The sequence below is a fragment of the Nomascus leucogenys genome, chromosome 2, assembly GCF_006542625.1.
Source record: "Nomascus leucogenys isolate Asia chromosome 2, Asia_NLE_v1, whole genome shotgun sequence".
NCBI classification, from domain to species: domain Eukaryota; kingdom Metazoa; phylum Chordata; class Mammalia; order Primates; family Hylobatidae; genus Nomascus; species Nomascus leucogenys.
The window spans coordinates 116,972,424-116,991,003 of record NC_044382.1 but is presented as its reverse complement, the minus strand read 5'-3'; the positions used below and the strand labels follow the sequence as shown (position 1 = coordinate 116,991,003).

Below are 18,580 nucleotides of genomic sequence, written 5' to 3'. Positions count from 1 at the left end.
TCCTCTTCCTTAAACTCACATTCATATTAATTAAACAGTTTATTTTAGCCTCTAAAATTTAGACTCTACAATCTAGAAAAATAGATAGTGGTTAAGAATGTGGGCTCAAACTCCAGATCTGCCTCTTAACCAGTTCTGTTTTCTTGGGGAATTCATTTACCATTTTAATCTTTAGCTCTTCATTCATAATATTTTATAACAATAACAGCAACAACAATATTATATGAGATTAACAACGATTCTTATTAATATTTTATAGGAATATGTGGGGTTAAATGAGATAATGCGTATAAAAAGTTCAGCAATTACCTGGGCTCCTAGCCATTGCTCAGTGAATTCAATCCTCTAACAAATATTTATTGAACATTACCCTGGATCAGCACTCTTCGAGACACTGGAAATACACTACACTAATTGTTAAATACAACTGTGGCCCTACTGAAGTTATTTTACTTGGGAGAGACAAATGATTAAAAATACATCATTTAATAAAATGTCACTTAAATGTCAGCATGACGAAGAGAAATAAAGGGAGAAGAAGGGGGAGCAAAAGGGCTTGATGTGTTATTTTATACATGGTAGTCAGAGAAGGCCTCTCTGATGAAGTGACAGTTGAGTAGAAACTGAATTAAGTAAAGAACAGGTCATATACATGTCCAACTTGTTTGCTAATGTAAGAATGATGATAATGGGTGATCAATAACCCCTCTTTACAAAAATTTCTTCCATCTTCCATATGTTTACACAAGCTCTGAAGGCAGTGTAGGAAAAATGAGGGAGAGGGATGGGTGGCTCAGGCACTCACTAGTTTTCATAAAGTGAGAAAGTTAAACAATTTAATCCTGTCTAGTTTTCTGTACCTCTGAGTGAATGTGCATAAAAATGTGAAGGTAAGGAAGAGATTACTTTGGCCATTCTGTCCTCAAGTTAGGCATTATGATGATAAACATGTTTTTATGGGTAGGAGCAGAGATAAATGGGAAGAGAAGTAAATGGGAAATAGAAATTACAATGAACTAAAGTGGAATTCTTCATGTAGGCTAAAAATGAAGTCTAGCAAGACAGAAATTAAATATTTTACGGCACATTATATCATAAAAGACATTTACTTTTCACACAAATTAAATCAAGAAATAGATTCAGTTATAAGGGTACAAATAATTCAAACGAAGATAAGTAACAGATACTACCACCATAACAAATCCATATCAATTTGTTGTCTGCTCATACTTGAAAATTATCTAACTCAAAGCTTCTGCTTTGTGATTTTCTTTTAAAAGAGTAACATGATCCTTTAAATCAGTGTATAATATCTGCAACAAACTGAGATAATGATTTGCATATTTCAAATACCGTACTTTAGGTTAATAGCCAGATAAACTTTAAATTTCTACCTCATATAAAAAATCATATATAATGATTTAAATTTCTACAGCATCCAGTATATATTTATTTTCGTAGCTAGTTCTATCAGATGGTGAGATAATCAATTCCAAAGAGTTGGGGGTTGGAAAAACAATAATTAACCACGTAATAGTCCAGAGAATCTAATCTATTATCAAAGTTTTATAGCAAATTTTATATTATAAGGGGTATAGCTTTATTTGAAATTTTGTATTCCTAGTCAAACTCATATCTGCGTTGTTATTTCTTTCTTTTATAGATTTGGTCTCCCAATTTAAACCTGGCTAAGCCTGTAGACAATGCAAATATTTGGTTGACTTGTGAAATGGGACATCAGTATCTCTGAAATCCTATTTGTATATTTTGTTAACCTAATCTGGATAAAAAATATCTTCCTGCACTGAATTTTATTCATACTGATATATGCTGGAATTGATGTTCATACTTCCACATGAATAATTAAGCACACAAAACACTTTATTTATTTAGAGACAGGGTCTCACTCTGCTGCCTAGGCTGGAGTGCAGTGGTACAATCACAGCTCACTACAACCTCTCGGGCTCAAGCAATCCTGCCATCTCAGCCCCCCAAGTAGCTGGGACTACAGGCATGTGCCACTACCCCCAGCTAACTTTTGTATTTTTAAGAGATATATACTTAATTGTAACCTACAGTGCTAGAGGGAGGGCAGTGATGTCAAAGAAAGAGATGTCAAAGAAGACCCCTCAATTTATGACTTGAGAAGCTGGGTATTTGGTGGCATCACTTGTTTAAAAAGAAACAACAAATTTTGAAGTAAAAGGTGATAAGCTCAGTTTGAGGTGGAAAGTAGAACAATTTGAGTTTTGGAAAATAGAAATCTGAGTTATAAATATAAATTTGCAAATTGTTGATGTATAAATAGTAAATAAAGCCATGAGAATAGATTGCTTTGACTAAAGAGAAAATATCTTAGAATTCTATAACAACAGCATTCATTTAGAGATGAAGGAGGAAATATTGAAAGATTTATATATATATATATATATATATATAGTGCTATAGAAAAAATGTGACAACCTATTTCAGGCTGAAGAAGAATTTTTTATGGTTTTGGTAAATAAAGGTAGAAAATGAATTTAAAAAATTAACAAAGAATGAGCCAATTTCATAATTATAAAAAATTGTTCAAGAAAGCCAGTTCCTTAACCAGAGAATTAGACTGTTTAACAAACAACTGTCAAAATCTTCTGTGAGAGAAATATTAAAGGTCATCCTCTCAGTGAAGACTCAGTAGTACAATAAAGTACAAATATAGATATTATTTCCCAGATTAACAAAAGGAAATAAAATAATTGTTTTTTAAATTTCCAAATCATTAAATCCAGACTAGGTACCAGCATTCTTGGAACTAGCACTTACTTCAAATTAAAAGCAATCCCTAAATGTATAAAAGTCATATCAACAAATATTAATCTACCAAGTTGTGTGGCTTTCCTATTTCTATGCTGTTCTTCATATTAGACAGTCCCGAAAGGAAAGAGCTCTTGCCAATACCAACCCAACTCCTGAAACATCAAAAGTGCTCAGAAACTAAGTCAGCTCCATTGTTCCACTTCGGTTTAAGTCCCAAAGATTTTACCTTTAAAACACAAAACTTCCGCATACCCATACTTTATTGAACAAATCTTGTAAAGCACATGTAAGTAGTGTTTTCTGTGATAGATCATAGAGGTAAAAATCACCTAAGACAATCTCTTATCCAACCACCTGGCTCCACATAGGTAAGTTCTGATATACTGCTTCTGTGAAGAGTAGACTAGTTTTAACAGTTCTAATATCTTATAATACATTGTAAATGTGACCTCCCAAATTAGAAACCTAATTTATTCCCAACTGCTAGACATTTTCTTTGACTTATACAACTTAGAATCTTTTATAACCTGAAACTTTCAAAATATGAACCTTATAAAGTGAAGAAAAGCCTCAAGTCTGAAGAAAAACTAGGAAAGGGGAAAAAAAAACAAGTGATTTGTATACTAGCAAATACTGAATAAGAAAGCAGCTCATCTTAATAAAATCAAGGAAATTTCATGTTTCAATTGTATTAGTAATAAAAGCTAGAAAAACAAAAACAAAACTTTCTTTTTTTCTGAACTACTAGCATATAACCTAAGAATTTTATTTACTGTTGGAAATGTTAACTCACCAAAAATTCTTTTAAAACAAACATACAAAAAAGTATATAAGCGCCTACCTTAGGAATAGGATTCAGCAGAACTACACCTGATTTCTTAGTGATGACCTGTTTTGTTGTATAGTGATGATCTATAAGTTGAGGAATGTTTGAAAACCCAGTGCCCTCGAATCGATACATGTTCTGGAGAGAGAACAATAAGGTAGAATAAATGTGAAGACATTGCTTTAGAAAATCTACATTCATTGATAAATTAAATTCCATTCTTAAAAAAACTGTAATTGCACAACAATGTGAATATACTTAACACTACTGGACTATACCCTTAAAAATGGTTAAGATGATAAAAATATAAATAGATAAATAAAACTCTGACATGTTTTAAAATTCTACCTTGTGACAGATAAATTAATTTTCACAATGTTTAAATCTAATTCAAATTTTTGAAAAATAAAAAATCTAACAAACAGACCTGAAATGCATTTTGCTAAAATGCTAACCAAAAGAAACAAAGCATGAGATACACCTGAGTTACTGGACAAGATACATGTTTACATATGTCTACATATGTATTCCATTTGATAAAACTTTCAATATCAAAAATGTCAAAAATATAAGGAAAGATATCCAATCTGATGGTAAATATTTTAATACATCTCACCATTTATTTTCTGTTGATACAGTATTAGTTTGCTTTCTGTAGTGGAGTATTCATTTATTATTCATTACCAAAAACACTCATTCACACATCTTGGATAAAGAAATAAAATGCACCAGTGACAAAACGGCAGATATCAACATGCTCAAATCCTAAGATTTTTTAATTGCATATCACCAGGTAAGGCGCAATTTTCCCCAAACTCCTCCAAGACCGCTTTTCTCTTGTTTTCATATTTCAAATTGGCCTATGAGTAGGTTGTCATATGGATAAATTGATAGCAATAAACCTGGCAAATCAATAATACCCCATTGGCCATATTTTTCAATGCAAGAAGCATTGCAATGCAATGTAACAAAAGCTTCCAACTGATAGTTCTCATACCCAGGAGATATATACAAATACAGATATGGGAGTACCCCCATTTTAAGAAAATGCTGTGAAGAAATAAGAACTTTCAAAACTGACTAAATTCTGACATTACTTGCATTACCGGAAGATTACTTTCCCAGCTGAAAGTTTAAAAACTCAAAGCTCTTTTTCCATACTATAAAATAAAAAAGATTGAATGTATCAAAATTTAATTTATATAAAACTTTTTAAATGAATATTTCTGTTTCATCGAGTAATGAACAAACTCGCATTAGTTTAGTTTAACACTGAACTATGGAGAATAAATTAACTCAAGGGCAGTTAGTGTTTGAGTCAGTTCAAAGCGGTTGTTAATTCATTGCCTAAAGAATTTTTGTACATAGTAGGCAGACCTCCTATGATATATTAGCACCGATGCTTAAGAATATTTCACACTGAAGGTACTAATCTGTTTCTAATAATATATGTTTCTAGGTGTGCAAAACACTGAGCAAGATCTCTCAGTGTCTCAGCTTATTCCTTAGTGAAACAGAGATAATATTTGTACCTCCTCACAGAGTAAAAGAGTTGAATAACTATTAACATGCAAACCACTTTACCCAGTATATGGTACATGTACTGGCACACATTCAATTATCAAATCACCAGATAAATAATAAATGTTAATGAACACAGATTGATTCCTTCTCTTTGCTACTGTGAATAGTACTGCAATAAGCATGGGAGTACAGGTATCCCTTTGGTATACTGATTTATTTTCCTTTGGATAAATACCCCCTAGTGGGATTGCTGGATCATATGGCACTTCTATCATAGCTTTTTGAGAAATCTCCACACTGATTTCCATAATGAATTTACTAATTTACATTCCCATCAACAGTATATAAGAGTTCCCGAGCCGGGCGTGGTGGCTCACGCTTGTAATCTCAGCACTTTGGGAGGCCGAGGCGGGCGGATCACGAGGTCAGGAGATCGAGACCATGGTGAAACCCCGTCTCTACTAAAAACACAAAAAATTAGCCGGGCGTGGTGGCGGGCGCCTGTAGTCCCAGCTACTCGGAGAGGCTGAGGCAGGAGAATGGCATGAACCCGGGAGGCGGAGCTTGCAGTGAGCCGAGATCGCGCCACTGCACTCCAACCTGGGTGACAGAGCGAGACTCCCCCTAAAAAAAAAAAAAAAAAAAAAAAAGGAAAAAAGAGTTCCCTTTTCTCCACATCCTTGCCTGCATTTATTATTTTTTGTGTTTTTAATAATAGCCATTCTACTGGGATCAAATGATGTTTTATGGGGTTTTGATTTCTATTTCTCTGATGATCAGTGATACTGAGCTTTTTTTCATAATACCTATTGGCCATTTGTACAACTTTTTGGAGAAATGTCTATTTATAGTTTGTATTAAATGTTGTATTCAATGTCTTGAATGCGTGAATGCAGGGGTACATGAGCTTTCCAGTATTCATTTCTATGCTGCCTTATTGGTTTATTTAATTTCACATCCTGCAAAGTATGTATTCACTGATCTGATTCTCGCAAAAACTCTTTAAGATATTAACCCCCTGTATTTCCTAAACCACAGAACAAGTAAAGACAGAGCTAGGACTGAAAGCCAAGTGTTCTACCTCCAAATTCAGTGCTCTTTTTATTGATCTACTATTTAATACTTTTAACTCCTCTAAAATCTTGTATTACTTTATAACCTCTTCTTTTGGAACACTTTTTGACTCATTTATTTACAGCTTGTATAATATAAACTCCTTCATTAGAATACAGTAGGCACTCATTAAATATCTGTTAATGAATTTCCCCATTTATTGACCCCTTCTAGTCAACAGGTATATGAGGAAATAAATAGGATAATTTTAGCTCATGGAAGATTCACCTGCACAAAATGAAAAAGAATTAAAACTGTCTATATCATCTTAAACTGTTTGCAACTCCTTGAGGAGCTCAACATTATACAGCAAAAACTCACTAGAATAAAATTAGGCAGCAGAAAACCTGAGACATTTAGTGAAAAATAAATGTTCTCATCTTTAACAGAGATATTTGAAAAATTTCAGTGACAGAAGGAAACCAGATAAAACTATCAAATGTGAACTCGTAGCCTCTTATTTTTAGCATATATTATATTGTTCATTTTAGCCACTCAAAACAAAATGGCAACATTAAAAACAAGCAATAATTTGCACACTGACCCTTTCCTCTTTGTTTCTAAGAATGCTAATTTAAATACTTATAGTTACAATTTAAATTAGAAGTGATAAGATAAATATTTCAGTCTTACATAATACATATTTCAAAAAGTTACCTTTAGAGTTTAGAAAATAAAATGAAACATTCATATAAGCTGTGGTTAACGAGTTTATACTTTACCTACAATCTTTCCTTCTACAATTCTCATACCATGTAATAAATATTGGCAATATGGTCGCAAATTGTAATAGGGTAGGTTATCTAAATTCATAACTTAAAGGCATATACAAATTACAAAAGAGTTTGCCAAGGAAATAAAAAATGACACATTATTAGAAACAACATAGTTTCCAAAACAGTGGGTTAGACGTATGAATGTGGGAAAATATGATTATCAAATTGAGGTGTGAATACTATGAAAAATTAACAAATAGTGTGAACATTATGATAGTGCAAATACTTTAATGAATATATTCCTTTTAACCTATTTGAATGGTATGTACTTTCATTTAGCTATAACTATGAGATGTAAATGTACTAAATGCCACGGAATCCTACACTTTAAAATAATTAATTGTATGGTACATGAATGTCAGCTCAAAAAGATACGCTTTATATATATATATAAACTTATTAAGAGATGTATGTGCGCAGGTGCATGTGTGTGTACATACACCTGCTACTAAGTTATCTAGGCCCTCAGGTTCATCTAATGATCATGGTTCAATTTTTGTAAGGCAATTAGTATCACCCTAGTCTCTAGACATAAAATGAAATCCTGTGGATAGCAATCTTGAAAATGCAGGCCATTTGAAATGACAGGAATGGAAAACAAATAGAGGCATCAATTCCTTCATATGCCAAAAACATTAAAATTCCTTAGTGGGTAAAGTTAAATTTTGAAATTACTCTTCATCTGTTTAAGGCTCAATAAAGAGATGTAACAAACATAGAAAGTAGTTTAGCAATACTTAAATAAATTTCAAAAAATAAATTAGCATTAGAATAATCAATGTAAATAGATTATTTTTAATTCTTCATTAATTTCTATTCATTATTAATGCCAATAAACAACAGCTTATCTATAAAAACCAATTCAACCATCATCCTATTCATTAAGAAATTTTATTATCACTATTCAATAAAATATTTCTTAAAAATCTTTCATGTCACCATTCTGAAAACAATTCCAAGCTCCAATTTCAAAAGTATAAGTTTCATAAACTTAAGTTTCTCTAGAAAAATATTTATCATAATCACATTGTTTTTAGTTTTAATTCAAAATATCTTTAATGTTCAAATTTAACAACATTTTAAATAGCTATATACTTTGATTTTGTAAACATTATTTTTAATTTAAAATATTACTAAATACATGTTTCCTAAAACATATTTAAATATTAGTAAATTCTGAAGCACTGTATTTAAGAAATTCAGAAAAAAATTAAGTGCTAAATTTCAAGTGTTGCAGGCATTTATCACAAACCATTCATTATTTTAATATAATTGTACCACAATGAACTACATCAAAATACACATATGAACTAAACTGGAAACGTACATCAACATATTGTATGATAAAATGTCTCCTCTGTCCATCAGAATATACAGAAAGGACATATTCACCAGGTTTCCCATGACTCTCTCGCACCAAAAAGTCTCCTTGTTTTTTTAACAGTTCTTGAGCTTCTATTCTGGGAATTGCACCATGGTACCAGTCCTGTTCTGCCAAAGGCTTCTCACTGATGGAGATCATATCGGAAAGCTTAAACAAATATTAAAAAAAAAAAACTAAATTAGAGAAAATACTGATTATTTTCTAATAAAATTCATAGCAACTATAAAGGCTTCTTACAAATGTTCCTCCCTTTAATTGACCAATAAAAAGTTATACGATAAACCTAAAATATCTTTTGAAGTACTGGTGCTGAAGTTTACCACAAATACATATGCTTCAACACTTTGTTTTATCTATCATACAAAGGTAGACACAATATTAGCATTTAGAGTTAGCACTGATAATCTTATTCACCATGTCCTAAAATAAATCTATATACTAACATTATCAACCAGAGAAATTATGAAGAAAAACAGGGAATTAACAGAAATGTATCACAAAACAACTTAATTTTTATATAAATGAAAAGCTGAGTTATTTCTTTTTTATGTAATTAACTCTTGATCACAGAGGTTCTGAGCAGTGTTATACGTTCCAGGAGCACTATCTCAGGTTTTATTTGATGCTGCCTTGCTGCTGTGCCTTTCTGTCCTTCTCTTCACTCACCTGACTTCCTTAACAATTACCTCTGCCACATGGCTGGTCCTGCTTCTACAAAGCAATGGTAGATAAAGCCCTAGGAGAAATAGCATCACTGAAAACCACCAACATGCAATTACAAACACATGGCAAAGATAAGGAGTGGTTATAAACCATGAGCATGGTAGAGAAAGCAAATTCTCTATTATTTTAAGAGGCCAAATGCTAACACCATGTCAGAGATAATTGAAGAGATAACTGTATTTCCTTGAAATGTGCTGACAGTAGATTAAATCACACATTTTCTGATTACAAGTAAAAATCTTGTTGATGTTGTTGTTGTTGTTTTTATGGCACACAGGAACTAAACTGCTCCAGATAGAGAGGGTACTTTGGGGATAAGGTGTAGTAATCTGAACTAACTTTTAAGGTTCTCAAAATACAATATGCACAATGCCTCATGAGAAAGTAATTTATAAATTGGAAAAATGACAATTAATAATAAATGAAAGGCAAATATTCATATATGAAGTTTTATAGGCTGATATAAATTCTAGGTAGGGCCAAAGTATGGTAATTTTGTAGTAAGTAAAAACTGGTTTTTAACATAGCCTTCATTGTTTTGTACCACTGAAGAGACCCAAACCTTACTGCTCAAAGTTCTATTTCAGATTATCCAAACTCATTCTGTTGGTTAAAAGAACAAAACAAAACAACAATAAAAAACTTGAGAAGTCCCAAATAGACCTCAAGGAAGAGTCTACATTCTGATTCTTACTTCTTCCACTTGTATTAAGTAACATTTTAAACTTTTAAAATACATTCCGGTTGTGACTATACATGGAAGTTTTGGTAAAGTAAGTCTTTTAATTTTCATGCAAACTATGACAAATAATATTATATCATATTTAACATATATGATAAATATTTTATTTCAAAAAATGTTTTAATGTATTCCCAAAAATTGTTTTAAAGAGCAATTTTATCTAAAGACCCACCCACAAATATCTGAGGTAAAAGAATATTGCTTTTAAAAACAAACACATAATCTACACAAAATTAACTTTTTGTATATACTGATACTAATAATGTACAATTATTAAAGAAGTAGAAATAATCAACTGTTATCTATTTTTATAATCAAAAATTTTATTTTAAAATTTTATCATAGTGCATCTAATTAGAGTAAATTCTAAAATTTTTACTATAATGGAAATATTTCTGTCTCACCAATAGCAAAAGTGCTTATTTATTCAAAAGTTATTAATGAATACAAGAAATTCAATGTAACATCTTTGCAAAGGACTTATTTTTATCACTGTCTCTCTAAAAGGTCTACATAACAGGAAAGCATCCCAAACAAGGATGCTACCTGTTGATTTCTTGTCCTAGCCAACCTATCCTTCCAAATTTGCATTTATTTCCAACTGAAAGAATGTAGAGTTTGATGAACTAATTAAGGTGGAAAGGTAGGTATATTAAGTACAAAAGCTCAGCCAGCATTCCAAGAAATTCATTTAAACATATGATGAAGAATATGTATGGGGGAAAAAGGCATCTGGGGAAAGTATCTGAGTTTTGTTTTGTTTTTAAAAAACTAAATAGTAAGGAACTTATATTGCTGTCTCGTAAAGATCACACTTCAATTCTATAGGCTTCTTAGTTTCTTTGGGGGTAGGAAGGGAAGCTCAAAGATCTGTTATTCCCCATCCCCTATACAACACTGTTATGAAATATAAGCTGAACTTACTGTGAGTGTATGTGTGTATATACACATGTGTACACACCTACAGAGGGAAAAGTCACACATATCCCCTGCCTGGGTATATCAGGTCTTTCAAAGACTTCTCTGGAAGCACTGGAAGGAATATTTTTATCAATATGATTTCAATGAAATCCCAATACAATTGTACAAACTTGACAGTAATATATGTAGGATGCATCAGCAAAAAAAATGCAACATCCCAAGAGCCCATCATAATGACATCACAAATGAAAGGAAGCTTTTTACCTTAAATATCCCATCTTTCTCAGCTTCAACAGACAGGGTTTTTCTTTGTTGGTAAATTATCTGAGATTTTTGCCAAAGATATGGGGGTAGGAGCAAAGCCTCCTTTTTAAAAGTTACAGTTAATACAGTACAATTAATAAATTATATTTAATAAGTTTTCCTGATTGATTGGGCTGTTTAATTAGTTATTTTCCCTAGATCTTGTTCCTAAAGAATAGTCCAGCAAAAATATACTAGAATTAGTGAAATTAAAGAGATTATTTTATATGAAAAGGCAGTAAGGAGGCAGCACTTGAAAATAATTTTTTTCTTGGGGAAAGAAAAAGGGTTATATTTTTCCCCTTACCCTAGTCCAGGCTAATTCTCAAGTATGTAATGAAGATTTGTATACTTTTACTCAAGCATTTGAGTAGCAAGATGAGCTTCTTTTTTGGGAGGCAAAAACAAAAATGTTTTTTAAAAATATCTGGTCTAGATTCTATTAAAATTAACTACCCAATAAACCATTTTGAAAAAAGCAAAACAAGAATAAAACAGCATCAAAAATATACAAGTAAAACCCTTACTGAGCTTGAACAACCTAAATAAAACTTCAACACAAACTTTTTCAAATTCTGAATTTTTAACATAAAAATGACATTTAATTATCTTTTCTATTCTCATGTAAATTTACTTATTAACATTAATTTAATAGTCTAATTAATAAGTTATTCCAAATCTAGTTTAGTAATACACTAGGGTGACAATGAGTAATTCACAAGATTTTAAACATTTCTCAAAACTTCCGTGAGACTCAGCTGGTAGCATGGCCAAGCAGTCTAAGGCACTAGACTAAGATTTGGCCAGGCACAGTGGCTCTATCCTGTAACAGCACTTTAGGAGGCCAAGGTGGGAGGACTGCTTAAGTCAGGAGTTCAAGACCAGCCTGGGCAACATAGTGAGGCCCTATATCTATAAATTTATTTTTATTTTTATTTTTTGGAGATGGAGTCTTGCTCTGTCACCCAGGCTGCAGTGCAATGGCATCGTCTCCGCTCACTGCAACCTCCGCCTCCTGGGTCCAAGTGATTCTCCTGCCTCAGCCTCCCGAATAACTGGGATTACAGGCGCGCACCACCCCGCCTGGTTAATTTTTTGTGCTTTTAGTGGAGACGGGGTTTCACTATGTTGGCCAGGGTGGTCTCAAAGTCCTGATCTCATGATCCACCCGCCTCAGCCTCCCAAAGTGCTGAGATTACAGGTGTGAGCCACTATGCCTGGCCCTATAAATTTATTTATTTTTTAATTCCATAGGACCCCTTTTATTTTAAAGCTATGTATTACTTAGGAATTTTGGGAGGGGATGAGAAATCAACTGTTTACAAAAGATGGGAAACACTAGTCTACTGAATGTGCCTGGTGGTAGTAAAAATTATTTGCAGTGAAAGGGAAATGTAATCATAGGTAGGAAAGTGTATCTTATGCCATTTCTAGTTTGATAGTTGAACATAATTTTTTTATTTGTACATATACTAAATGTTTAATTATAAAATGAAAACAAAAAATAATGTTCTCCCTTCCAGTTTTTTAAAAATTTCTAAATAGTTACCATTTGAATCTATTGAATTAATTTTAAAATAATGAAAAATAAGATATTCTGAATATTTGTACCTCAGGATCATTTATGTTCAGGCTAGACAAACAGGATGTAAATTAGTTAAAATAGTAGTTCTGTCTTTGGCACTAAATGACTATCTTTAATTCTACAAATTCTAATTTTTTAGCAGTAAAGCTGAATTGGCAGCTTTTTCATGTACTGGTATCATTAACCAAAAAAAGATACCTTACCTAATATTTACATTCTATAATGAAACTAGCTGTAAAATTTTTATTCATAAATTTCTTAACAACTTTTTGTACTACAATATTTGAGAATTTGAATTTGTTTGGTTTTTAGCTAACAATAAAACTGTTCTCTAGGATAGTAACTATAAAGAATTACATGTTAATCAGAGATGAGCACTAGTACACAATTCTTTCTAAAACTTACATTAAACAAAAATAGACAACTAAGCCAAACTCAAGTATCAGGTTACCTCCGCAGCTTCCCATTTCCTGGCCTGTCTTTTTGTACCCCTTCTTGGGTCTCTGACAAGGGACACTATCTTTAGCAAAATATATATTTTATTTTACCTTCCTTTCTTTCTAACAGTTCTGCTTCCTTCAGTACCTTCGGGTTTCCTCCGACTTCTTTTTTGCTGGCTTCTTTTGTTCCCTTACTCATCATTTATTGGTAATAACATGCTTTTCTCTCTTTATTATTTTTACCCAGTTACTTTTACGATTGTGCCTGTGACTCTCACTCACCCTCTCTCATCATTTTAACACATTTTTGCTACAGTTTCATTTATTCAGTATCAAATATTCTTTCCTTAAACCCATATACTTTACATATAAAATGTGCCACAATATCAATAAGAACACATTTTCATCAATTAACTATATTCAATGCTAAAATCTTATCACACATTGCAACTAAAACTACTACCAGATCATTGCAATATGTCAATATGCAACCATATTTCAGTAAATGTAAACATTTATCATCAAGTTGGGATTGCCTGTGTAAACTTTGTATCAGTCTGACATGATCTCTGTCATCTGTTTTAAGCATTTGAGCAAATATATAAACAATAGATTTGTTCCATTACAGTACAAATTATAGAATATCAATCTCAGTAAGTCCTTTTAGAAAAATTACATGTAATACTGTAAGTGATTCAAAACTTAATTTTCCTAAACATGACAGAATTCAGTGTATGAGAGTGATATAATGCAAAAAATCTTTATTTTCCCTTGTTTATCACTCTTACATATTAATAAATGGGGGAAAAACGCAACTTAAGATCTTAAGAATCACAGAAGACAACTGGTATATTTTAAATGTATACTATTTAACCTGAACTTAACAACATGCCTTGATTAAAGAAAGTACAAGGCTGCTTTTCTAGACTCAAAGGAGAACACTAAAAAATACAAGTAGTTCACGTCATGCACGAAAATAGCTACATTCCCCTACGCCACTGGAGGAAGCCAAGCATTATAATACTATATTACACCTGATGTACAACTTAACATAACTGAATGATGTTTCTGAAAAGCAGGCAAGCAAGCAAATCTTACTTACAATATTATTCTATATAAAGGAAGCACATTTTTATTTTCCAATATTTTGATTTTCTAAATTCTAGTACAAAGTAATTCTAAAATTGAAATAGCATCCATGTCAACAGAGTGCAGAAAATATGAATTTTAAGGAGACTGCTGTTGAATAATTTAATAATTCTTCTGATATCTATATAAAGAACAAAACATTTGGACCAAAACGTGCTTTATTTTTGTTTTAAAGAATATTTTTCAAAGACTGCTACTATCAGATGGGCATTATTCACTTCATATATCAGTTATACAACTAGTATTCATGAGTGGCGGTAAGATGGAACAAGCGATTTGCTCAGCCATTCATTATAGAAATTCTGCAGTAGATAGATGGCCCTAGAAAAAGGGCAATATTCTTGACATGACTGGAACAGATGTCATTAAATATAATATGGTTTGAAAGACTTTCAATTGGAACGGACCCTCATGATTGCCAGTAGGCTTTTAAAATATGTAATTAATACTGTCTAACATCTCTAGGCCTTGGCTTCAGAAGCAGTCTCTGAAAAATAGTTCTCCATGCAAAATTATAACCTCCTTAAGACGGGAAGATGCCAGATGTGACTGTAGCCTCAGTAATCTGAGATACTAATAACAGGGATTTTAACCCCTTTGGTACACTGGAAAGAAAAGCACATGCTTGTGGCTGATATAACATATTAAAATATTATTCTGATCATAACAATAAATATTAAACATCTGACGACATCAAATACAATATTCAGATGAAAACAAATTCTGCTATCAGCTAAAGTCTTCTTTCTTCTATCAAGACTGTTGATCTAAGTGTTCCATTAGACCGTCTTTAAAGGGAGCTCTACATTTTAAAGATACTGTTAAAAACGGAGGTAAATTGTTATGTCAAATCCAGTAAAAATGCCATTGTGATTAATTCTAATTTCATTTTCCTATATATAATGCATTTGCTTTATTTTATCTAAAATTATGCTTTAACATTCTAATTTTTGAATGTTTATTTGCATAAAGTGATTCATTGTTGCTGCATTTTAAAGATTTTAAGTTAAATATGCTTCCATATGCAAAAGAATGAATTTGAACTCTTAGGGGGGCCGAGAAGGGAGGATCACTTGAGCTCAGGAACTCAGCACCAGCCTGGGTAATAGACTGAAACCTCATCTCAAAAATAAATTAATCAAATAAATAAATAAATAAAAATTTGAACCTGTACCTCACTCCATATACAAAAATTAACTAATAATAAACAAAGATATAAGTGGAAGAATAAAACTCTAAGAAGAAAACAAACAAAGATGAATTATCAGCATAGCCTTGGATTAGACAATTTTTTTTGACACCAAAAGCACACACAGTCAAGGAAAAAATAAACTGCCCTTCATCAAAATAAAAAACTTAGGTGTGTTAAAGGACATTATCAAGAAAGTGAAAAAAAATCCAAAGGGTGAGAAAAAACATTTGTAGATTATATGTATAAGGAGCTTATTTTCAGAATACTCTTATAACTCAACAATAAATAAGCAATTTTAAAATGTGCAAAGAATATTAATAAACACATCTCCAAAGAACACATATAAGCTGCCAATAAGAATATTAAAAAATGCTCAACATCACTAGTCATTAGGAAAACGGAAATTAAAACTACAGTAAGATACTACTTCACGCCCACTAGAATGCCTATAACATGAAAACATTTAAAATAACAATTGTTGGCAAGAATGTGGATAAATCAAAATATTCATATATTGCTAATGGGAATGTAAAATGGTACAATTACTCTGACAAACAGTTTGGCAGTTCCTCAAAAGCTTAAATAGAGAATTATTACCATATAACCCAGAAATTCTACTCCTGGGTACACACCCAAGAGAACTGAAAATATATATACATAAAAACACTTGAAAACGAATGTTCATAGCAGCATTATTTATAATAGCCAACAAGCTGAAATAACCAAATGTCCATCGGCTGATGGATAGACAATATGTGGTAAATATATATAATGGAGTATTATTCAGTCATAAAAAGGAATGAAGTACTGTCACATTGTATGACATGGATGAACCTTGGAAGTATTATAAATCAAAGAAACTACATGCAAAAGGTCACATATTGAATGATTTTATTTATGTGAAATATCCAGTGTAGGTAAATCCATCAGGACCAGAATTAGACTAGTACTTGTTAGGGGTATATACACTGGAGTGCCTGTGTATTTGAGGGGGAAAAAAAAACTTCTCCAAATAAATGGAAGAACTAATGCTTTAGAGAAATGCTTCTGTGTGTTTGTTCATGTGTATGAGATGGCCAAACTGCTGTTACTGAAGATAACTAATACTCTAGCACCACTATGATATGCCAAACCCACATTTCAATGATTAATCTATCAAACAGACTTCAATTTTATAATCAAAATGTTCTTTAAAATATAAATATACATATAAACAAATACATTTTAAAAACATATATAGTAATCCCTACTGTAAAAAGGTTATGTTTCACTAGAAAAGAATGGCTTATACTATTCTTCCAGTAAGACCTCAAAGTACATAAAATGTTTCTCATAATTATTTGTATATTGTAAAGGAATCCTATAATTCAAGTTTATTTCTGTATTCCGTATGTCAATGTTACATGTGATTTTACTATACACACACATAGACAGATTCATATGCACACAAAAAGTTAAATTAGGCACTTATCTTTCCATTTGTAAGTGCAAATTTATATATGTATATACATATACATACACACACACACACACACACACACATATATATATTCATTAGTGCATCAGAAAGAAGCTAGACAATGACCATTTTCAGTAGCACAGAGAGTTAATCCTACTTACTGCTGAAGAGCCCAGTGCGGATTTTGGAGACCTAATTATTCCAGCAATTGAATGACGAATAGATTCAAACTTGGATAGCCTCTCCTTTCTTTCCTGGAGGGATTAAGAAACAAGCCTTCAGCAACAGTAAACTATCCAATATGTATAGACATTTATGTATTTAGGTACTTAATCCACAGCTTATCCATCATGTCTTCCAACTAAATAAAATATAAACTTCCTGACATTCAAGATAACAAATAACCAAATACACAGAAACTCTATAGCATTTTACTTTACTGACCCCTCAACAAATGTTTTGATTTGGGGGAAACAATAAGAAAGAAATAGAAATTCATACAGCGATTCATATAGAATTCATACAGATGAAAACAAGAAATGCAAAGGAAATTCACAGAAAACCAAGTATTAATTAACACATGCAAAAAAGAACACAAGCTATAAGGAACTATTTAACATAGACTATTTAGGATAGGACTATAGTTGTGAGGGAATTCAAATAAGAAAAAAATAAACACAAAAAAAACAGGAAGAAAAGTATATGGAACACATTTTTTAAAGGTGAATTTCACGTCAGTACCTAGGAAGTTTCCCAAAGATTCACATGATGATGATGACCATCATGATGATCCTGATGATAAGGAGGAGAAAGGTGGGTGGGAGGAGGATGAAGTAAAATAAGAAGGTAATGGCAGACCTACCTACCACCAATCCTACCAAATCCAGATTGCTATTTGCCACACAATGCATATTTCTGAATATCATATACCATAATGAAGAAAACTTTTCCTGCAATTTCAAATCTTTAGATCCATTTTACAAACATAAGTGAATGGGGTAGGTAAGAGGGCAGAAAAAAAGAGGGAAAAAAGAAAAAAAATCAAAACTAGGACATAAGAAGGGCACCAAGAGCAAAGCATGTGTATGCAATAGTATAAACGTATAATGAAAGCATTGGTCAATTTTCCAATGACGACTACGTTTCAACTGCTAATCAGCAGCAGACAAAAGAACAAGAGATCCTTTTGTCAAGCACACTAATTCTGTATGTCTTCCAGCATTAGTGATGCCCAATTTTACTTATGGAAAACAAGTAAGTAGGTCACAAATAACATCTTTTGTTTCTTTTGTCTCTAATACCTAGGGTATATCTCTGTAACAGTAAATGTAGATATTCTTGGCCACATGCTTTCTCCCAAAACCCTTTGGTAATATCAAACAAAACATTTTCTAAGTGGGTAATACTAAAATTACCCAATGGATTAGAATTATCTAATGAAGAGGTCCAGTTAGGGGATAAAGACAACTTTAAAAATTGCTCTCTTATATTAAGTTACAATGCATAACATATTGTGTGTTAGATGGGATACAATTGGTAAAAACATCTTTTCATATGAAGGTTCTTTTACAGATAGGTTGGCCTAAAAATATATTATCAAAAATAGTAATAATGAGACCTTAAGTTTCATATAGCAGCAATCAA

The 18,580-nt window shown here is 31.9% G+C and overlaps 1 protein-coding gene across 2 annotated transcripts in view; it reads right to left on the bottom strand.

The window, feature by feature from the left end:
* FER (FER tyrosine kinase) overlaps positions 1-18,580 on the bottom strand; it is a 452,653-nt gene that overhangs the window by 236,105 nt on the left and 197,968 nt on the right. For both annotated transcript variants that reach the window (XM_030817473.1, XM_030817488.1), the window contains 3 exons: positions 17,098-17,190; positions 8,366-8,569; positions 3,641-3,763 (listed from right to left, as the gene is read on the bottom strand). In XM_030817473.1, the coding sequence (XP_030673333.1) occupies positions 3,641-3,763; positions 8,366-8,569; positions 17,098-17,190 (420 nt within the window). The remainder of the gene's footprint in view (positions 1-3,640; positions 3,764-8,365; positions 8,570-17,097; positions 17,191-18,580) is intronic.